Consider the following 23,485-nt stretch of genomic DNA (forward strand, 5'->3'; position numbering starts at 1 on the left):
AAGTTTTTTTGAGAACTTTATTTAGCAAACAATTCCCCAAATTATTTAAGCAGAACTATACATTCATTCTTTTTCTAGTTGTGTGTATACACAGACACATATTTGCAGTTTACAACATTTCCTAGATTGCGTTTTCTAGTTGTACTTTAACTAAAGTTCACAAAGAAACAGCTGGAGGACTGCTTCATCACGCCTGTCTCCAACAGCCCCAGCAACTGAGAGTGAGAGGTAGCGCACTCTTCCCCTCCCATGAGGCTTTTAAATATATTTATGCTGATTTTTGCCTTATCTCCTGACAACTGCAGTCTTCTGAGTCCACCAATACTTCCTATAACTATAGTCACTAATAAGGTGAGTCAGAAATCTGCAGAATCCTCACTTCCAATGCCCGAACCTTGGCTGTTTCCCAGCCTCAAAAAACAAACAAACAAAACATACAAAAAAAACCCCACAAAAAAACCATAGCCTAGCAGTAATGCAAATTATCACTGGCAGGGAACTGAACCTGCTATGAAGAGGCTGGGAATTATACAGCAGCATTCCAGCATTGAAAGATAGGGGAGGAACCAGAGGAGTGAAGTGGAGAAATCTGGTTCCATTTGTCTCGGTCTGTCACTTTCTGGTAAGTCCAACGGAATGGAAATGGATCTGATCCACAGCAAGTCATACCATGTGAAGTAAAGAACTTCATGGATCTCTTATCATAGACTCCTCTCTCCTGGCACCACACCCTGCCAAAGACACAGAGACAGAAAAATTGTAAACGGACTGAGAGCAGGTTAAGCTGCATCAAAGATGCGGCAGAGAAATGTACACACGTAGGAGCACAGGGAAGAGGGTGTTGTCACCCCCACTACTTTCCTGTTGCTACAGATAGATGACAGCACCACTCACACAGCAAAGCAGATGGCTGATCCAGCAGCTGAAGCCCAAATTTCAGAATAAGTCATCTTCAAGGTTATCATCACCAGACATAGAGGCAGCTTCTACCGAGCAGAAATGAGGAAGTAAGATCACCTTATTCTAGTAGGCACTGCTAGTGAGGCTCAGGAGAAAAATGGGTGGTTGTCTTAAGAGCCAAGTGGTTTTCTGTTTTAGATAGGATCTCATGGAGTGTAGGCTGGCCTCAAACTCCCTATGCAGCTGAGTATGACCATGACCTTGTGATACCCCTCCCTCCACTCACCAGATGAATTATAGGTTATGTCCCTCTCTTAAGTATGTCATACTCAGCTGGGAATATAATCCACGGCTTTGAGCATGCTAGTCAAGTACTCTATCAACCAAGCCACATTCCCCAGTCCCAGAACAGACTAAGAAAAGGTAATTTTCACAGATGTTGTATGAAATTATCGCTGTTTATACCTGATAAGCTGAGGCAGGACAGGGTATGTGGTATTTCTTCAGGGCTCTTTTTTGTCTCAGTGAGTATGCTTGCAAGAGAATCATCTGTTTCTGTGGCCTTATGGCATGGGCAAAGAGAAAAAGTAAAGAGTATCTTGACTAGCGGCCTATCATTTTGATTATAGGTATTGGTTAAGACAGTTTTGGCTGCTGAGAAAGATGATGTCTTTAATCACATTTTTAGTCAGCCTGGGAAATGAAGTAAACCTTAAGACAGACTCCCAGCCCATGTTAAATGACTCACAATCTGCTGTCACTCCATCTTCAGGAGATTCAACACCTCTTGCTTTCGTGGGTACTCACACAACTGGCTTACACACACACACACACACACACACACACACACACACACACACACACACACACACGATTAAAAGATAGTTAGAGCTATGGAGATGGCACAGAGGCTAACAGTACTGTTCTTCCAGATGGCCCAGGTTTAGTTCCCAGCACTTTCCAGCAGCTTAAAACTGTCTGTTAAGTCCAAATCCAGGGGATCCAAAACCCTCTTCTGGCTTCCTCAGGCACTGCATGCATATGGTATAAAACTTTATGGCCACACACTTTCATTATGCCTCTATGCATTAGACTTTTCTGGAAGAAGCACTTAAATGACAATGACTTACCATGTCCTTCAACATATCTGGGACAGTTCTATTTTCTTCCATGTCTTCAGGAAGTTCAACTGCATATCCTTTACGAACTAATTCTAGCCCAATATCAAGTTTCTGAAAATGAAAAATAAATGTTCTCTTACAATGGGATGATGGTTAGCAGATATTCCAAAGTAGAAGTGTTATCAGGTAAGGGTTTCTGGGACAGAAAACACGGATGGATGATGCAGTAAGCAGTGTACGAACCTCACCCTTACCTTCCCATTGCTGGTATCATATAAATAGACCTTTGGCCAAGTTGAAATTCCAGTCTGTACATAGCTAGAAATCTTGGCCACCAGGGGCTTCCAGTCAGCACAGTGAGTGAGTCTGTCAAACTCATCTAGAGCTTCCTCTTCCCACTCTTCACCTGGGAAAAGATCGTAGGGGAAAAGGGGGCTGAGCCTCAGAGCAGGTAAGAGTAGGTCAGTGCTGGTAGGAACAGGAATACAGCCTGGAAAGAAAGTGAAACTACAATTTTCTTTTCTTTTTTTTGTTGGTTTTTTGTTTGTTTTTGTTTTTCAAATCTGTTCTCTTTGGCTCTCTGTTCCTCACTTCTCTGCTGTATTCTGCTTTTTTTTTTTTTAAAAGATTTATTTATTTATTTCATGTATGTCAGTATACTGTAGCTGTCTTCAGACACACCAGAAGAGGGCATCAGATCTCCATTACAGGTGGTTGTGAGCCACCATGTGGTTGCTGGGAATTGAACTCAGGACCTCTGGAAGAGCAGTCAGTGCTCTTAACCGCCTGAGCCATCTCTCCAGCCCGAAACTACAATTTTCTTCCCAGAAATACACTTATGTGCTCTGGTGGGTGGCATCTGACTGCTGCCAGGCAAGTGTCTGTACTTCCTAGTGCTGATAAGGAAAAGGCACCCGAGTCTTCAAACTTCACAAGCTTGGGAATATGTGAGTTCCTTTTATGTGCTGTATGAAAGTTATTCATGAGGAGTTAAAATCAATAGGTGGCATGACTGGTTTACCTGAGGGGGCAATCCGTGCCAGACTGCATTCTATTGCTTGAAATGGGAGGCTTAGAAAGTCACTCCTAAAGTCAAAGAAATTGAAATTAGAATCCCAGGTATCACGTGTTCCCTTCTAAATCCTCATGATATCCAATAGCTCACAACTTTATGGCCAGGAGTGAGCCAACAGCTGGGATTCTGGCAGATTCCATACTGGCTTCTGCACCCACCTGAGAGCCCTGAGATCCTTTAGTGGGCAATCTCCATTATCTCCAAAGTCAACAAAGTAGAGGTCCAAGTTTCCATTTTCCAAGGTTCCCAGAACCCGGGCTCGATACCAGGAACCATTTGTAGATAAGGGTGCTGCTACAATGTCTCCTACATGCACAGTCAGGTCTTCAGGCTGTATGCGGGGACAGGAGGTCGAGAGGGGGTTATCTCGAAGTGGTAGCTAACAAACAGAATAACAGAAGGAAGAGAACATATTACAGAGAAAAAAAAAAGCCCCAGACTAGCTTTCTCCCTATGTCAACTCACCAGACTATTCTCATAGTGCTGGGTCATCTCACTGACAAGTTTATCCAACTGTAGGCTGCGGGAACCAATGATCTGGATCCAGAAGTGGTTAGGGTGTTCAGAAGCAGAAACGTAGACTTCTAGGTACTCATCAGCATGGAAACTGAAGTCAGGACTGGGAACTGAACACAGGGTAAGGATGGTGACCATATCAGTACCATCTTTGATTGGAATGGGGAGACTGCAACAGGGGGATGAAAGACTCAAATACCCAGAGGCTGTTTACCATTTTAGAAATGGTTAGAGAGACAACTTGGTGGCTCATACAAGTGTCCTGAAGAAACATACTAAGTTATTGTCTATGCCTGTCTATGTAACTAGGTTTACACTATCATTCTCCATGTACTCAAATGAGGCATCAGTTACAGTGAAGGTTAAGCCTCTATCTGTTAGGTTTGGCAGAATCAATAAAAAAGTACACAGATATCAATTCTGCTCGTTCCAGATTCTATTCTACCAGGGGTGGATTATGTGAACCTAGGCAAGTCCATTAATATCTTTAGGGGCTCTGCCCTTTCTTGTTCAAGCTAGCACCTTTACATAGAAGAGGAAGCCAATGGCCATTTCATTCTTCAATGACATTTAGAAACTGTAATGAGAAGGGTAACATAAAAACTGGGCTGAGAATTTCTTATGCAAAAAGTATGTCTAGATATATGAGTGCTTAGCAACAAATGGGAGATCTACAGCAACCCCAATCCCCACCTTCTACCCAGGCTCAGAGAATACCATGAATGAGGGGACAGAAAGAATTTAAGAACCAGAGTATGAGGAGTTGTAAAATGAGTCTTTTGGATATTACATGGTGGTTGCACACATGAACTCACAGAAGCTGTGGTTACCTGCATAAGATCAAGCCAGTTATAATCCCAGCATGGATCAGGGAGGGGCTCCTGAGGCCCTATGACTAGCTGAGGACATATTGGCAGTTGTTGGATGCTGGGGGACAGAGAGTCACTTCTCTTTAGGAATGTAGCCACTCAAAGGTTACCCAAGCCCCAGTGGATGGCCCCACATTCATACAAATATGGGTAGCACTAATTGAACATAGGGATTATAAAAAAATAAAGTTGGGAGGAAAATGTATTGGGGAGCACAGGGGAACTTTAATAGCAAGAAATATTGTATACTCACGAAGTTTCTCAAGACAAAGTAAAATTATGATTTAAAATCAGTGTTTAAGAAAAAAAAAGTATGGTACTTGGTTAAGTACTTGCCATGCAAGTATGAGGACTATCCCCAGCTCCCACATAAAAATCAGGGTATGGTAGCACATGCTTGTAATCCCAACCTCTGTGCCAGAGAGGCACAGATGGGGGGTCCCTGAGGCTCGGAGGCCAGTCAGCCTAGTCCAATCAGCAAGCCCTAGATCCCAGTGAAGAGGCTTTGTCTGAAAAAAGGTGAGTGGTTTGGGGAGCAACATGAAAAGCTGATCTCTAGCCTCTGTGCACATGTATACATGCACTCATGTGGATACACCCCATCCCATATCTGCATGGACACACATAGCACACAGCATATGCATGCATACACGCATGCACGCACACGTGCATACACACAGGGGTTCATACACATACACACACATGCACACATACACAAAATATGTGTAGAAAGAGGATATAATAAAAATTTAATTATTTGATGAATTACTCAGATGTTTCCTTTGTCAACATATTTCTACCTTATTTTCCTTTACTAGCTGTACTCAAAATTTATTATTAATGTTTGGTATTAATCTAAGTAAAATATTACCAGAAAGGCATTATCTATGATGACAGAGATGAAAATCACAAAAACAGAATTTTTAATTGTTTCCTATTTTAGGCCAGTTAAATCCAGTATTCCTGTCTTTCATATGGTTAATAGGCTCCTCTTCATTACATACTTTCAAACATAGACGTCTCTGGACTGCTCTGGGCACCAGAATTCTGAAAGCTGTCATCATTAGGTTTCTCCCAGGAACCTTCTTTTGGTCCTACAACAACCATATCACCACCTCCTTTGCGGAGAGGAACTTCCAGGGGTGCAGCTGGTCCCATGCTAGAATTTGTATTTTTCCATAAAGCTGCTTCTCCAGCTCCACCAGGCTCTGTCACTTCCTCTCTTCTCACGCTGATTGGCTGCTTTCGGGGGACTCTGGTTTCTGCAGAATGGGCAATTCTCTTCCGAAGTTCCTCATCTTCTGAAACTTTCTCCAGTATCAGATGCTGTAGGAAACAAGAGAGGGGTCACTTCTGTGTAGTCTGTGTAGGTACTGACAGGATGGCCAGATAGTCACCCTTATTCTCAGGTATACTTGCCTTGGCTGCAGCCACTTCCTTCTGTGTTCCTGAGATTTTTATAAGTCGTGAGAGTAGTAATGTTCCCTCTGATTCCTTGTCGCAAGTGATTTTGGCTCCAGAAGCCTTACAGATAGAACGAATGGTCTCACCGCCTCTCCCTACAGTAATACAGAAAAACTTGTCCTTTCTTCTAGGCCAACAATCACTGTAGGAGAAACCACTGCTTTGTGCACATTACACAAAGGAGTAGGTCCAGAGCAATGTGATAGAATGTAAGACAGTAAATGGGAAATAAGGAGCTACTGAAATAACTACAGGAGAAGAGAATATAGACTCTATTTAAACTGTTTTATTTAAACTTATGCTTTGGATAGATTAACTTCAAGTCATTTCTACTTTCTGGCTACAAAGCAACTATATTATTTTCATCTGTAAGACACATGGTATAGGGTGTATCAGAATCCTGGACTCAGGACAGGATATTTCTTTGTCTCTAATAGCATCACTCTAAGAATGGTCCAGGGAAAAGCATACCAGGTACTCTCTGGATCACTGTCTTCAAAAGTCTAGGGTGCTCTGGGCATCTCTAGCATCCGTATAAAAGCCTATTTTAAAAATATTAAGTCTTTATTATTCTCTCTCTCTCTCTCTCTCTCTGTGTGTGTGTGTGTGTGTGTGTGTGTGTGTGTGTGTGTGTGTGTGTGTGTGTGTGTGTGTGGACGAGAGTGTGTGTGGAGGTCAGAGGATGACTGGGTTCTCTCCTCCCACCGTGTGGGGCCAGGATGGAACTCAGGTTATCAGGCTTGGGCAGCAGGTTCCTTTATTCATGGAGTTGCAGATCCATACAAACCTGTTTGAAAGACTCTGATCATACTGCTTCTTGAGTTTTTTTTTTTTTAGTAACACCAGTTTTGAAACAAAGTAAAGTTCTGAACTAAGTGTGTCTTTTTTTTCCCTAATAAAGTGAAGGGGAGGCCAGGGATGTGGAAAAGACAGGCAAAGGTAAAGAATAAAGCAAGCAGCAGAGGAAGCTGTCCAGTGGTACCTATGATTCTGCCCACAGATCTCTGGGGGACAGAGAGTTGCTCAAACACTGGGGTGTTCTCTGTCAGGATTTGATGGATTGCTGCTTTGGCCTTGCACACCTGAACAGGAAAACCACTGATCAGCAGCACCCGCTCATCGCCTACATCCTCCGTGTCCACATCAATCCGAGCACCTGTCTGCTTCCGCAGCTACAGAGAGAAGGAGACATACACTTTAGAGAAGTTCAATCTGGGACTAGCTAAGGACACTCCATCAAACTCTGGGGAGACAGGTGGAGCTGGCCATAAGCCTCAGCTAAATCAAGAAACTACTAATGGCCTTCATTTATTTGTATTTATAATTTAAACTTAGCAACAAAGGTAATCCACATAGTAGTTAATTTAAAACCATTTCTCTCTGTGATTACATCTGTTGGCTCTTTAATTTTGTTTGGATTAACAAATAAAAATATCCTCCTTCCTCCCACCCCCTCTCTGGAACCAACCCCAATCCTCCCAATGTTGGTAAGTACTTTACCAATGACCCACATTCCCAGCAAAAATATTTTGCTTTCTTGACATTTCAACTGAACAATGGAAGATGGGAGAATATCTAGGCAACAATTCATTATTGTCATTTAATGGAAGCTCATTAACTACCTAATGAAAATATTCCTGCTATATCAAGTTACGAATCATCCAATCAAATACCATTTCAAGCTTAGTCATCTACCATCTGAGAATTTTTCATATTTAAAAGGAAAACATGCAGTTAGCTTAGTAAGTTCCTGAATTTTTTTATTTTAAAAATATGTGTATCATGGGTATTCTGTAAAATGTGATCAGAGGAAGGAAACAAGGAGTCAATAAATAGATTTGATGCCTGGAAAAGCCATCAGCCTGCTCACACACTTACCTGTTTAATATTGGCTCCTTGTCGACCAATGATGAGCTTCACAGCTTCTTGGGGAACTCGCATCTCTATTTCAATGTCATCTTCTCCAACAAATGTCAATCTCTCTTCTGTGCAGACCATGACAGACCAGACTTAAATATGCTAAAGCTACTACTGTCCCTCCCCTGAATCAGGCTGTCAGAGACACTAAATCTTAGAGACAAACTGTGGCTCTTACCACAGTGCAAGACATAGCAAGCAAGTGTGAATTAGAAGGTTCCAAAAGACCAGAGCTGGGATGGATGTATAGCTCAGAGGTAAGGGTCCAGTGTGTACACAGAGGGAATTTCAATTCCCATTACTCTACTTGCCCTCCTCCAAAGACAACTTGGCATTTTCTTTGGGATACTATTTCAGATGTTAATATGGGAAAAGATTCTGGAGAATAAAATTTTGAGTTTTTAGGATGCTATTCTAAGACATGACTTTTATAGAATAGTGAAGGTTTTCTTTTCTGACTTTCATTAGTCTAAAAACTTATTTTTAGACTAGTTACTTCTTTGAAATCTGTTCTCTAGGTTCAGCTGCTGCCTAGCATCTGACAGCTGGAGAGAAGCAGCAGAATGAGTATATATTCAAAAACCACATAGTTGGTTTTGTATGGGGGAAGAGTCAATGATATCATGAGTTCTATTTATAAGCTAGCTTTCTAATAACAAAGAAAGAAATGACATATTTTCTCACAGAAAACCAGCTATATTTTAACAAACAGTACTGTTGTGGCAAGTAAAGTTTTCACTTCAACTTAACAAAGAAGGAGATGGGATATTATCGTAAGCACAGCATGGGTCAGCACATACCTCTACTTTCCCTATATCGACGATAGAGGATGTAGGCAACTGTTGCACTTGCTGGAATTCCCAGGCCCAGGGCTATTTTCTGAATAGTGGACAGGTTTGTCCAGGAAGTTCGTTCGGTGGACATTTTCTGCTGTACTCTGACTTAACATCCTGAAACAAACAAATTAAGAAGGTTTCTTTTTTCTTGCCACTTGTCTGGTTGGAAGAGAGAAATGAGAACACAATTATATTGGAAAACAAAAACAAACATAAAACTCCACTAAGCCAGGCAGTGGTGTTGTATCCCTTTAATTCCAGCACTTGGGAGGCAGAGGCAGATGGATCTTTTGAAGCCAGCCTGGTCTACAGAGCAGGTTCCAGGACAGCCAGGGATACATTGAGAGAAACCCTGTCTCAAAAACAACAACAAATAGAATAAAAGAATGAATGAAAGAAAAATACTACTGTCCATTTCAAAAGCTCCAGTAAACAAACAAACAAAACAAAAAACCCCTACTATTTCACGGGAAAAGTTTCAGGGTACTTTTAAAAATATTCGTTAAGGTACATGAAACTATATAAATACACATTTCACTTTTTTCTGAAGGAGAACTATTATTAAACTATTACTTCAAACCAACAGCCAATATCAAATTAAATGGAGAGATACTTGAAGCAATCCTACTAAAATTGGGGACAAGACAAGGATAACCACTCTCCCCATATCTATTCAATATAGTACTCGAAATGCTAGCTAGAACAATAAGACAACAAAAAGAGATCACGGGGATACAAATTGACAAAGAAGAAATAAAAGGTATCACTTTTTGCAGATGACATGATAGTATATGTAAGCGACCCCAAAAATTCTACCAGAGAACTTCTCCAGCTAATAAACAACTTCAGCAAAGTGGCCGGATATAAAATTAACTCAAATAAATTGGTAGCCTTCCTTTATACAAATGATAAACAGGCTGAGAAGGAAATTGGGGGAACAACTCCCTTCACAACAGCCACAAATAATATAAAATATCTTGGGGTAACTCTAACCAAACAAGTGAAAGATCTTTATGATAAGAACTTCAAGTCTCTCAAGAAAGAAATCGAAGATCTCAGAAAATGGAGAGATCTCCCATGCTCACGGATTGACAGAATTAACATAGTAAAAACGAACATCCTATCAAAGGCAATCTACAAATCCAATGCAATCCCCATCAAAATCCCAAAACAAGTCTTTAAGGACATGGAAAGAGCAATTCTCAAATTCATCCAGAAAGGCAAAAAACCTAGAATAGCAAAAACAATTCTTAACAATAAAAGAATGTCTGGGGGAATCGCCATCTCTGACCTCAAGCTCTACTACAGAGCAATAGTGATAAACACTGCTTGGTATTGGTACAGAGACAGGCAGGTAGATCAGTGGGATAGAACTGAAGATCCAGAAATAAATCACACACTTGCATATACATGATCTTTGACAGAGAAGCCAAAAATATGCAATGGGAAAAAGAAAGCATCCTCAATAAATGATGCTGGTCTAACTAGCTGTCTGTATGTAGAAGAATGAAAATAGACTCATATTTGTCACTATGCACAATGCTCAAGTCCAAGTGGATCAAGGACCTCAACATAAAACCAGATACACTGAATCTAATAGAAGAGAAAGTGGGAAAGAGTCTTGAACTCATTGGCACAGGGGAAATTTCCTAAACAGAACTCCAATGGCTCATGCTCTAAGATCAAGAATTGATAAATGGGACCTCAAGAAACTGGAAAGCTTCTGTAAGGGAAGAACATAGTCAATAAGACAAATCAACATCCTATAGATTGGGAAAAATCTTCACTAACTCCACATCCCATAGAGGGCTAATATTCAAAATATATAAAGAACTCAAGAAGCCAACCCCCCCAAAACAAACAAACAAACAAACAAACAAACAAAAAAACAAACAAACAAAAAAAACAAAAAAACAAAAAACCAATAAAAAAATGGGGTATAGAACTAAACCGAGAATTCACAACAGAAGAATTTTGAATGGCTGAGAAGCACCTAAAGAAATGTTCAAAGTTCTTAGTGATCAGAGAAATGCAAATCAAAACTACCCTGAGATTCCACCTTACACCAGTCAGAATGGCTCAGATCAAAACCTTAGGTGACAACACATGTTGGCAGGATGTGGAGAAAGAGGAATACTACTCCATTGCTGATGAGATTGCAAACTGGTACAACCACTCTGGAAATCAATTTGGAGGTTCCTCAGAAAATTGGAAATAGACTTACCTAAAGACCCTCAATACCACTCTTGGGAATATACCCAAAAGATGCCCCATCATGCCACAGGGGCACATGTTCCACTATGTTCATAGTGGCCTTATTTGTGATAGCCAGAAGCTGGAACCAACCCAGATGTCCCATGACAGAAGAATGGATACAGAAAATGTGGTTCATTTACACATTGGAATACTACTCAGCTATTAAAAATGAGGACATCCTGAGTTTTGCAGGCAAATGGATGGAACTAGAAAATATCATCCTGAGTGAAGTAACTCAGACCCAAAAGGACATACACATGTTCTCACTAATAAGTTGATATTAGCAAAAAAAAAAAAAAGTACAGAATACCCAAGATACAGTCCACAGGAACTCGAAAAGGTCAACGAGCTACAGGGCTCTAGTGAGGATGCCTCAGTCCTACTTGGGAGGGAAAGGAAAGCAACCACAAGGGAGTAGGGAGGGAGGGACAGGCGAGGGAAAGGGGATGTTGGTGGGGGAAAAGGACTGAAGCCCTGATGAGGACCAGCAGAAAGAATGGAAACAGGCCACATCGGATGGAAGGAGGTTGGGAATTTACCAGAGACCTGGGAAGTGAGAGATCCTCAGGACTCAAGGGGGAGAGGAAGGTAGATCAAATGCCCTGGGGAGAGGGAACTTACAGAACCCACCTCCAGCAGAAAGACAGGGCATTAAGTGAGGGATGGGGTTGCTATCCCACAGCCAAAGGTCTGACCCATAAATTTTCCTGTCTGAAAGAAATGCAGGAATGGAAATGGAAAAGGAAAGGAAGGTCCAGCCACAGGCCCAAAGTGGGATCCAGCTCAAGGGGAGGCCCCAAGACCTGACATCATTACTGAGGCTATGGGGCATTCACGAAAAAGGACCTATCATGAATGCCCTCCAAAAGACCCAGCAAGCAGCTGAAAGACTCTGAAGCAGATGTGTGCACCAAACAATGAGCAGAAGCTGCTGACTCCTCTGGTTGTATTAGGGAAAGCTGGAGGAAGCTGAGGAGGAGGAGGAGGAGGGCAGCCCTGCAGGAGGACCAGCATTCTTAATGAACCTGGACCCCTGAGATCTCTCAAACACTGGATCACCAACCAGGCAGCATACACCAGCTGAGATGAGGCCTCCAGCCCATATACAGCAAAGGACTCCCGGGTCTAAGTTCAGTCAGAGAAGATGCACCTAACCCCCAAGAGACTGGAGGCCTCAGGGAGTTTAGAGGTCTGGTGGGGTGAGGACATCCTTGTGGAGACTGGGGGAGTGAGATGGGGAGGAGGTATGGGATGGGGAACAGTGGAGTGGGGCATGGTGGTTTGGGAGGGGAATAAAATCTGGAGTGTAAAAATAAGTAAATTTAAAAATACAAAGAAATGAAAAAATTAAGAATAAAAAAAAAACACATATAGTAGAGAGCAGGACGTCCATCTTTGGGACAGGGCATTTGTGGTGTCGAGAGCTGAGAGTCAAGTAAAAATGGGTGCTGTTGAGAAAGGCAAGAAGATTTTTGTTCAGAAGTGTGCCTAGTGTCACACTGTGGAAGGGAGGAGGCAAGCATAAGACTGGTCCAAACCCCTGTGGTCTGTCTGGGCTGTAGGTCAGGCTGCTGGAGCCTCTTACACAGATGCCAACAAGAACAAAGGCACCGTCTTGGGAAAAGATACACTGATGGAGTATTTGGAGAATCCCAAAATGTACATCCCTGGGTGGGGGGGATCTTCACTGGTATTAAGAAGGGAGAAAAGGCAGACCTAATAACTTATCTTGAAAAGGCTATTAACAAGTCATTCCACTGCCTTATTACAAAACAAATGTCTCCTGGCTTTTAATGTGTACCATAATTTAATTCATACCCTATAACACAGATCATAATTACTGACAGTAACATAACAATGTTCTTACCAGATGGTTTACTAATTTAAGTAAAAGTAACTTGTAGTAAACTGGAAGTGATCTTTTTAAAAATAACAATTCCAGATGCATAAATACTATCACTGTTCTTCCTTTCTCAAGATAGGATTGGACTTAATTAGTAATGTTCAATGTTCTAGAAAGATGGAGGCATCACTCACTGGATGGTTTTATATTTAGAATTATATAACTGAGCACTTGAATATGCTTTAAAACTGGGGAAATCCACTGTCTCAGAACCAAGCAAAAGCCACCTGTATTTCAGTTTGTGTTCATCTGCCTGTTTCAGGCAGTGGCTAAACACCAGGAGGCAACTGTTTATGATGCTAATTAAAATTTCCTGTCATAAGATGCTGCTTTTTGGTATGTGGTGTGGTTTATGTACAATATCAAATAGAATATTTAAGACTGAAAAAAATCCATAGTTAGATTTCACAGTGAATACTTAAAATTTCTTATTTATATTTTTGGGCCTTTCCAGAAGCTGTGGTCTGCAATGAGAGTCATTTTATGTCCAGTAAAGGTCTTGACACTTTTGTTTGAGGCATAGTCTTTGTTTAGCTTCACTGCATCTGATTTCTATTTGTCTTCCTCTTCCTCCTCCTCCCTTCTCCTTTTCCTCCTCCTCCTTCTATTATTGAGAGCCTCCATGCTTAAGCACCATGTGAGTACAAGTACCTGTCTGTGGAGGCCACAAGAGGGTATCTGATTTCTTGGAGCTGGCATTACAGTTGGTTGTAAGCCAGCATGTAGGTGCTGGAAACTTAGCCCTGGTTCTTTGTAAAAGCAACAAGTGCTCTTAACCACTGAGCCATCTGTTCGGCCACCATCTGCCTTCTTTTTTACTGCGCAACCAAGAGTAAAATGGAGCTCTACTAAGCTTCTTCACCAGAACTTCCCAGGTTAACCCAGATGACCTGTATGAAGCTTTACCGTACCACTCTGCAACAGCAGCAAGGCAGCTACTCCTTACAAAAATCCCTCCGTTTCTACACCCTTCTGTGTGTTGTTTTCCTGCCTAGCAGGGTCTTTCTGCGTGTGGGACTTATGTCATTCAGTGCCTTCTCTACCCTGCTAATGTTACTGCTCTTTTTAGGTAACTTCATTGACATAGCTTCAATTGCTACCTACAGCCTAAAAATTCCCACAGCGCTCGCCTGTCCCACTTCAGATCTCATTTAGCTTTCTTCCTAGCTTTGCTATGAATCTGACTGTACCTAAGTTTACTGCCCATCAAATATCTCCCCCACTACAATTTCTTATTCCACATGTCTAAACTCTCATAATTGCTTCAGAGTATCTCAGTTTTCTAATGCTTCCATCTCCATCCCTACTCTTTCATTCTCTTCTCTTTTTAGACAGGGTTTCATGTAGCTGAAGTCAGCCTTGAACTCTTTTTTTTAAATATCTTAATTACATGTGTGCATGTATCCGAGGAGGTCATAAACACTAGATCTTCTATAGGTAGAGTTTCAGGCACCTATATCACCTATCAGTTGAGGTACCTGATATGAGTATTGGGAACCAAACTTGGGTCTTAACTCTTGAGCCATTGTCTCTTCAGTCCCACAACATTCTCCTCTCTTAAAGAAACTCCATTTTGAGTCTTATTTCCCCCAAATGTGTTCCATTTCCCCTTTCCTTTTGTTTTGCATAAGACCACAAAGGTAGTTACATATCTGTCCTTTTTTTTCTCTTCTTGAATACCCTCTCATTGCTCATCAAGGTCACCAGCAATTGCACTGCTAAATGCAAAGATCAATTTTCAGTTCTCATTACCTGACTTTGCCACAGTGGCTAGTATAGCTTGTGATATCCTCTTTTCTTTGTCCTTTCCCCCCCCTAGGAACTCAGATGGTAGGTAGGCAGTGGGCCTTACAAGCTACCCATCCTCCCTCCTCCCTCCTCTCTCCCTCTCTCCCTCCCTCCCTGAATCCCATATGTTGCGGGGAATGTTCTACTACTATATCCCCAATCTTACTTGTTTGACCCTGGTCCCTCTGTAGCCCAGCTTGGTCCTGAACTGAGGACCTTCCTGCCTCAGTCTCTCAACTGCTGGATTATAGGTGTGCAGCATGTTCATGCCTTCCAGTCTGTAAAATGTTTTCAAAGGGTCTGTAGCTGGTCTTTGCTACTTTGTGAGGTCTTCTTTTTCCCACCCTTTATTGCCCCCACCCCATTTCACCTCCTATCACTAGATAGAAAAGAAATAAGGATAGAAGGGAAAGGGAAGAGAGGGGGAGACAGATGGAGAGAACAGGAGAGGGGAAGAGAGGGAGAGGAAGAGGGGGTCCTTGAATCTAATTTCTCTAGTTTTTTTTAATTACTAACAAACTGCAACCAGCCCCCTAGAACAACCAATAACCACCAACCCCATCTATAGGGGCCCTATCATTTATATACCCTTTGAAAAATTCCCAGAATTCCAAATGTCATACAATGTCTGCAGCTGGCAAAAACATGGTACATGTCAGGCAAATTGTAGTCAGCTGCTTTGAAGTGCCTCACACCCTCACATCTGGGAATAAAATGAAAGCATATTCTTATATTTATCTGTTTTTTAAAGACACCAAAATTCCTGAGTTATCACTACAGGCTCCCACTAAATTATCCAAATTGGCCTTAAACTCAAACTCATTCTGTGGCCCAGTGAAACCTTGAGTCTATACTATCTCAGCCTCCCAAACAGCTGAACTATGGGCCTATACCACTAGGCCTGCAATATCCTCTTTTCTTTCTTTCTTTTTTTTTTAATTTTTTTTCTTTATTAACTTGAGTATTTCTTACTTACATTTCGATTGTTATTCCCCTTCCCGGTTTCCGGGCCAACATCCCCCTAACCCCCCCCTCCCCTTCTATATGAGTGTTCCCCTCCCCATCCTCCCCCCATTACCGCCCTCCCCCCAACAATCACGTTCACTGGAGTATCCTCTTTTCTAAAGCATCTTCTTCATGTGGCTTTTCCAATAGTATAGACTTTTGGTTTTTAATCTCCATTTCTGGTTGATATTTCAAGTCTTGTTTAGCAGTTCCTTCTCTGTCTACCTGTCTTTAAACCTCCAAATACTGGAGTGTCCCAGGAACCCATCTCTTTCCCTAATTCTGTGCTCTACCTCACTTCCTGGGTGTTCTCACCAAGTTTCATTAATGACTTTAGATCCCATCTATGGTCTGATAACTCCCCAGTTTGTAGATCTACTTTGAAATTTCATTCTAAACTACGGGTTTGTATCTACCCATTTTGCTTTTCTTTTTCTTTTCTAAGGCAGGGTGCCTTGTTAGGTAGTTGGCATAGAACTAAGTAGCTCAGGATGGGTTTGTGATCCTCCCATCCCAGCATCCTAAGTGGATAGGTTATCTGCCACCACACCCAGCTGTCAGTAACATTTTCACTCTACCCTGACCACTTTTTATTCTTCTGCTCTATAACACTGTATGAGGCTGGGATGTAGGTCAGTGGTACAGTACTTTCCTAGAATGTTCAAGGCCCACAGTTCAATTCTCAGTATGTGTGAAATTATATTTATATTAATACAATTGCTTAATTATAACACCATATCTGCTATCATCCTTTCAGTTATCTTCAAAGCTAGAAAGCTTCAAGTAATGTTTCCTCTCACAACATTCCAGTAGTTTTCCATATTGCTATGATTAAAAGTTATTTAATAACTTGCAAGATTATTTCTCATCTCTATATAAGAATATGAATTCCTCAAAAGTACAATTTTACTTTCCTTCTTCAGTGCTTAGCATATAATATCCAACCAACATTTATTGAATGAATACAATTTTTCTTAATTTTTTAATGTGGCTCTCAGTTGCTTAAATGCAAATTCCTTAATGGGATGAAAGATATGTTGTGGTCTGATCTTTGCCTCACATCTTCGTAGCCTCATACTCTTACTCGGTACTTGCTATGAAAACAGGATCTATTTCTATATCTCCCTCTGACGTGCATCTGCTTCTTTTTAGTCTTCTCAGCCTCCCTAGTGTCTCTATCAAAGCTCTGTTCTTTCAAGTCTCATCTTTAACACTACCTCTTCTGAAGCCTCAGGGGTTCCTAGTGCTGGCTGATGTATTCACACTACTCCACCACAGCACCTGTCTGTTATCCTGCTTCCTCTAAACTACTGTGCTTTGCCAGTGCAGTTTAAGCACATTAATCACTGCTATGTGCTAGATACTACTGTGGTACTAGGAACACAAAGATTAAAAAATAAATGTGCTGAGAATCTACTATCCCAGTCATTTTATATACAGTATTCAGTATTAATATAATCTTGAAGGTAAGGAGTGATAACCTCACTTTTACAGGTACACATCTACCTGAAAAGCTTATGTAACCTATCACCCTAAAGTTTGAGTTATTATTTGCTCATGAAAAGTCTTGTTAAGTGATTTCAGAAGATTCTTTCCCTTTACTTAAACTTTCAGGATAATAGTATATAATGACTTATTTTGATCAAATTCTATTCAAAAATTAATAAACACTTGTAGAAAACATTATAGATGATAAAAATTAAACAATATCCATTCTAGATATTATGATACAGTAGTACAAAACATAATGTGTCCAGGCTAGGTGGCATACTCCTGCATTCCTAACACTTGGGAGTCTGAGGCAGAATGACTGCAGTTGAATATCAGCCAGGGCTACACGGAGAGGCTCTGCCTTAAAGAAAACTAAACTCAAACACTGTGTGTGTGTGTGTGTGTGTGTGTGTGTGTGTGTGTGTGTGTGTGTGTGTGTGTGTGTGTGTGTGTATTTTGAGTCAGGGGTCTCATTATATAGCCTTGGCTGGCCTGGAATTCACTATGTAAACCAGGCTGCCCTAAAACTCAAGAGATCCACCTGCTTCTTCCTCTATGTGCTGGAATTAAAGGCATGTACCACTATACCAGGTCATGATGAAAACTTCTTAAGCATGAGTAAATGTAATTTGTTATAATTTGCCTCCAGGTATAAAAATTCAACCCAGATAATAATGAAAATGTTGGGTTGGGGAAATGCTACATGCTTGCTGTACAAGCCCAAGGACCAGAATATGGATTTTCAGAACCCGTAAGTGGTGGCTAACTTCAATCCTAGTGCCTCAGAGGCAAAGACTGGATCCCTAATGTTAACTGGCTACCTAGACTAGGCAGAATTGGTGAGTTGTGGGTTTAGTGAGGGACCCTATCTCAATAAATGAAACAGAAATTGAGAAAGACACTTGGTATCAACTTTAGGCTTTCACAAGCATTAGTAACTACACATAAGCATGTGCCCATAAACATGCATATAGGTATGTGCACATATAAAATGAGAATGTCTTCAACTTCAAAAAATAATTTTTGTTCTAAGTAAGGCTAAAAACATATTCATTAATACAGAACCTACTCTGCAATAAAACTGATATAAATGTGCTCCCCTTAAAAGCCCAGAAGAAAAAAAAAATCAAGAGAGAGGAGACTAGTAGGAAATCTCACTCCCAGGAGCAGAAACAAACTGATAGAGAGATTAGAAATGGATTTTTATTTTCCTATCAGTATTACAATTTGCATCTGGAGGTGTAGCTTAATAGTAGAATTCCCTTAGCTTAAGGTCTAAAGCGCCAGCACCCCCACAACCACAGAAGTTTGCATAAACACTTGCATCTGGCCTTGGAGACCTTTACTGACCAGGAAAAATTCTTCAGAGACTCTATTAGAGGCTTGACAAATCTTTTTTTTCCCCCTAGTTAGTAGTTTTAAACAAATTTAATCTATCCTCTTGAAAGACTTTTATGGCTTGAAGGAAAAAGTAGAACCTTTTATGCCTTGGTTATGCAGGTGTCTTGTCCATTTGGTTAAGTAGGTTGGCAGACTCAGTACATCACTTTAGAAACACCGAGGGAACTGGCTTTCTCTAACTCACACTCACTCACACTCAAAGTTTTGAGGGAAGAATGGATGACACTATGGAAGCATTCTCCTACCGACCACATCTCCCTCCTCCCTTACCGCCCTTTGAAAACAGGGTCCTAAGCTGCTAGTCTAACCTCCTGACCCTCCTGCCATAATCTCTTGGTGGTTGGGTTACAAGCATTTACTACCACCTTTGACGCTCCCCACCACACCACGCATCTCCAGTTACTTACATGCCTTTTAGGGCAAAGAGGGGTTGAATTTAATGTGGCCTCAAGTTGTTTGTTACCTTTTTAGGGTACATTCCCCCAAAACAACAGTTTCTCTGTTAGTCAACAGGCAATAAAAGTTTTCACAAAAGTTTGTGTGATCTTATATAAACACCTATATATTTATTCAAGATTAAGAAACATGTTTGGCTTCATAAAGGAGATTTATTCTTATATAATTTTCAAACATATTAACTTCCGAATTGCTACTTTCCTACATCAAGAGTTAATTTATTTTGGATGTCTAGAAAAGATTTTAGTTCTTTTAGTTCCTGGTTCAGTTAAATATTGCCAGTATTTTGTTAAGAGCTACATATGCTGAAGGCAGAAGGAAGAATTAGAATTCCGCTCTGGGGGCTTGAGTGATGGTTCAGTGTTTAAAAGCACTTGCTGCTCTTGCAGAAGATCCAGGTTTGATTCCTAATATTGACATAGCAGCTCACTATAGTTGGTAATTCTAGCTCTAAAGGATCCAATATCCTGTTCTGGTATTTGTAGGTATTGCATACCCATGGTGCACCAACATGCACAAAGGTAAACACACACAGAGAATAAAAATAAAATCTTTTAAAAATTCCTGCTCTGATAAAATTCATTAAGTAGGAGAAATAAATACTAAAATAAGTAATTACACAACAATGCAAAAACTGTTAAACAGCAAAGTTAGAACTTTACAGGTTTATTTCCTAGATAAGGCAGGATTGAAAATCATTTCAAGATACAGCTCATGATGCCGGAAATAGTTCAGTAGTTAAAGTTTTGTTTTCTGGTCTTATAGAGGTCCCCAATTTGATCCCCACACCCACATCAGGTAACTCCAACTCTAGGAGATCTCACACCCTTTTCTGGCCTCCCCAGTCATCTATGCATATTCATAAATAAAAGTAAATTAATCTTAGAGAAAAAGATACAGCATATTTATCTCTTGCAAATTTACTCAAACTAATAAGTATTGAGTTCCTATGTGAACTTGGTTTTGAGGACCTAGCAGGTGAGAAAAACTTAGCTGCTTTCCAGGAACTTTTTGGATGACAAGGGAGGTATGTATACCCTAGGGGAAAAATCAAAGTAAACCTAGCTCTATGTATTTTCTTAAAAAAAAAAAAAGATTTATTTTATTTATATGAGTGCACTGTAGCTGTCAAACACACCAGAAGAGGGCATCAGATCCCATTAGAGATGGTAATGAGCCACCATGTGGTTGCTGGAAATTGAACTCAGGACCTCTGGAAGAGCAGTTAGTGCCCTTAACTAATCAGCCATCTCTCCAGCCCACTCTATGTATTTTCATGTTCTCTTTTTATGCTACTTTTGGTGTCATAATTCATATTAAATGGCACAGAAATCAATTTTAGAACTGGGATGGATCATAAAAGATTATTTTGTTCCACTCATATTACAACTGGGGAAATGGAGGCTTAGAAATATAAAAAGACTTTCCTAAGATCAGATAACTAGCCCATCATTTTTAGAATATGCAAGGAAACTAACTGTTTTGAGGGTCAGTCATAATTGTGTCTCTTTATAGAGGTCTACAGCACTAGGTTTTTAGTTTTGAAACTATCAGAATCATAGTCAAGAATATCTGATATTTTTCTGGATCTGCATCCAAATTTCCTAAATCCTTACTTTCACAGCACATTTCAGGCTTATACCTTTTTAAAAAAAATTATTTATTATATATAAGTACACTGTAGCTGTCTTCAGACACATCAGAGGAGGGCATCAGATCTCATTACAGATGGTTGTGAGCCACCATGTGGTTGCTGGGAATTGAACTCAGGACCTCTAGAAGAGCAGTCGGTGCTCTTAACCACTGAGCCATCTCTCCTGCCCTTATAACTGTTTTTTAATTGCATTTAATTATGTCCATGCAAGTGTGTGTTCTGGCACGAATACAGAGGTTGGAAGATAACATGTGGGAATCAATTCTCTTGACATTGCTGTGCCAAGACAGAAGTGTGACAGTCAGTGGACAATTTTGTGGAGTTGGTTCTCTCCTAGACTCAATCACCATTTTTGCTGATTGGATGCATCAAGCTTCCTTTTGCTTCATTAACCATTTTATTGGCCCCCGTAATTCTTTATTAATCACTCTGTCTGTTATGAGAATAATGAAGTGAAAGCAGTAACAGTGAGCACAAAGACCAATAGATAACTAGAGCGTGTATCAATAGTAGAAAAATCAGAGTAGGATTTGGTAGTTCAAATACAGTATTTATGGGAATTGATTTATGGGAAAGTAGAGGGCACAGTCAATGAGTTAATTACAAAGTTCTGAATGGGACACCTGGTAGATGGTATGTCAGAAAACACTGACAATGTTTGTGGAGGGAGTGTATCACAGGATAAATGCTTGTGACAAAGACAGGTTTGCTGGGTGATATCCATTTGAACCAACAGGCAAATCTAACCAGATATTACAAGTAAATCTGTGCTAAGTGAGTTACCAAGTGATAACATCTTAAGGGATAGGTTAGTAAATTCAAATCAAGCAAATCAACCAGAATTTTACTTAAAACACCAGTGAGGTCTGAGTCTGTTGTGACAGCACATACATATAAACCCAACAGAGAGGAGGTGGAGGCAGAAAGAACTAGAGGCCAAATTCATTCATAACAAGTACAAGGCCACCTTGGGTGACATGAAATCCTGTCTGGGAGCGGTGGTGGTGAGGAAGCCAGGTATCCAATCCCCAAAATACCAGTACCTGAAAGGTGGGGGTAGAAGGAGCAGCATTTTAAGGATGGCTACAGGACAAGTTCATGGCAAGTCTGGGTAGACTACAAGAGACTAAAACCCAACCAATGAGAAAGGAGATTGACAGAAAAAACAATCCAAAGTGTTGTGCGGGCCTGTCCTGTACTTCCACCTCTGCAGAGGCAAAGGCTGGAGGAATTTGAGTTCAAAACCAGCTTGTCACAGACCCTGTCACTAAAAGATAACAAAATGTCTTGCAGCTACAAACAGCCACTGGATTAAGTTGGGAAAGGTAAAAGGCACATTAATAAACGGCCCCTCGTTTCAAAGACAGCCAGTCTAGGAGTGCAGAGTTGTGGCGAATGCCCTATCAATCCTGGGGGCCTAGCTCTCCAGCCCAGAGCCCTTGTTCTGAGTCTGGTTAATACGTTCCAGCACAGCTAGCTGTCCCAGGCGGTGATCCGCGGGGGCCTCGCCCCGCGCCCCCAAGCGTCCCGACCCTCAGTTCCGCGCTTCTGTCTTCCAATTGCCAGTGTCCCCACCATTCTGCTTCTCCCACACCTCAGGCTCCCCTCTCGCGCCCCGCCTTTACCGCTCCTCCAGAGTTGCACGCTGCGCGCTTCGCCTCGCACCTCACCCGCACCGCCGCCGCCCCGTCGCTCCCTCGGCGCAGCCGCCTAGCGGACCGCTTTTTAGCCGCTTGCCCCGCCCCCGTAGCACGTTCTCACCAATCAACGCTCGCTTTGAAGTCTGACCAATCGCGCTCCTCCGCCGCAGCCAATCCTTCTACGGGCTGCTGTGAGCGACGTGGCTGAGACACGCTAAAGTCCAATTACCCGGATGACAGTCCAAGCCGGCCCCCGTCTGCAGCCAGTTAAAGCCTGGGGAAGCTGATGCTGTTAATGGAGCTTGCACCTGCTGAGAATTAAATAGCTAATTAGAGGCTTCTGGAGTCCTCGGTCCTCCTCTAAGCAATTGGAAGAAGAGGTTGTGCGGCCTTAAGCCGCGAGGGACTTCAGCGCTCCGAGGTGGGTGGGGTGGGGGTTGGGTCACTCGTGGGTGTCCCGGATCCCACAGAGTCATTTCACAGCCAGCAACCTTGGGGGAAGCCACCTCCCGATTGCGGCGCCACTTATCTGTTAAGATTTTTCTGCCTGGATCGTCCTCCCACCCCCCATCTTGGCCAGGGGACAGGAAAGCAACTATGTTAAAGGAGTGAAATGGGGGCGGGCGCTGCACACGCCACGTGGACCGAAAGTCACTGTGGCCACCACCCGGGTAAGGGAGCTGCAGAAGGAGCGCACCAGGGACCCCTGCCCTGGCCCGGGCCGTGGCCCTGCGGAAGCGGGAGGATTTGGCATGCAGCGGTTTGCTTGAAAAACTGAATTCCAGCCGCCGCCTGGGTCGTTCCCGAACCGTTAGGAACGGTTGGCCCTGCTACCACCTTTACTCTGCTGTGAGGGCACAGTCACTCCGAGTCTCCCAGAGATGTTTTGCACCACCGTGTGTCAAGCCTGGCGCATGATAAACGCTCAGTAAACATTTGTTGAGTGAACACAACATTGTGTCTGGTCATTCAGATGTCTTTGGGTCAGTTTCCCCTTTATTTTATTATTAGTATTATTAGTTATTTTTAGAGACCGGCTTGCTCTGTTGTCCAGGCTGTCCTCAAATTCTGTTTGCTCAGCAGGCGCTTAAGTAGCTCGGGCTTACAAACATGCTTGGCTTCTAGTCATTCCAAAATAAAAATAAATAAACTTGGATAAATAATACATGCGCTTTCAAGAAGATTCACAAGTC

General features: G+C 41.7%; 1 protein-coding gene across 2 annotated transcripts; it reads right to left on the reverse strand.

Annotated features, from left to right (window-relative positions):
- Tdrkh (tudor and KH domain containing) lies at nucleotides 1-22,367 on the reverse strand. Of its 2 annotated transcripts, XM_032897829.1 has the most exons (14): nucleotides 22,278-22,367; nucleotides 8,663-8,812; nucleotides 7,824-7,930; nucleotides 6,928-7,117; nucleotides 5,901-6,040; nucleotides 5,486-5,807; nucleotides 3,562-3,722; nucleotides 3,255-3,427; nucleotides 3,043-3,107; nucleotides 2,276-2,427; nucleotides 2,031-2,132; nucleotides 1,366-1,462; nucleotides 895-986; nucleotides 1-731 (listed from the first exon to the last, which is right to left on the reverse strand). In XM_032897829.1, exons 2-13 carry the CDS (start codon nucleotides 8,784-8,786, stop codon nucleotides 937-939), a joined length of 1,683 nt encoding a protein of 560 aa, XP_032753720.1. In that variant the 5' UTR covers nucleotides 8,787-8,812; nucleotides 22,278-22,367; the 3' UTR covers nucleotides 1-731; nucleotides 895-936. The 2 variants fall into 2 exon arrangements, with proteins under 2 accessions (XP_032753720.1, XP_032753721.1); XM_032897830.1 differs by lacking the exons at nucleotides 1-731; nucleotides 895-986; nucleotides 1,366-1,462; ... (3 more) ...; nucleotides 3,255-3,427; nucleotides 3,562-3,722 and having other exon boundaries at nucleotides 5,699-5,807; nucleotides 7,028-7,117; nucleotides 22,278-22,353.
- Nucleotides 22,368-23,485: the final 1,118 nt, after the last annotated feature.

Source organism: Rattus rattus, chromosome 3 (genome assembly GCF_011064425.1).
Source record: "Rattus rattus isolate New Zealand chromosome 3, Rrattus_CSIRO_v1, whole genome shotgun sequence".
NCBI lineage: Eukaryota > Metazoa > Chordata > Mammalia > Rodentia > Muridae > Rattus > Rattus rattus.

Excerpts from the sequence above, each read along its gene's own strand:
- Tdrkh (XM_032897829.1), bottom strand. The coding sequence starts at position 8,786 with ATGTCCACCGAACGAACTTCCTGGACAAACCTGTCCACTATTCAGAAA. Across the intron at positions 6,041-6,927 it reads ATCTGTGGGCAGAATCATAG|GGAGAGGCGGTGAGACCATT; the intron begins GTACCACTGGAC and ends GTATTACTGTAG. Across the intron at positions 5,808-5,900 it reads AGGAAGTGGCTGCAGCCAAG|CATCTGATACTGGAGAAAGT; the intron begins GCAAGTATACCT and ends TGTTTCCTACAG.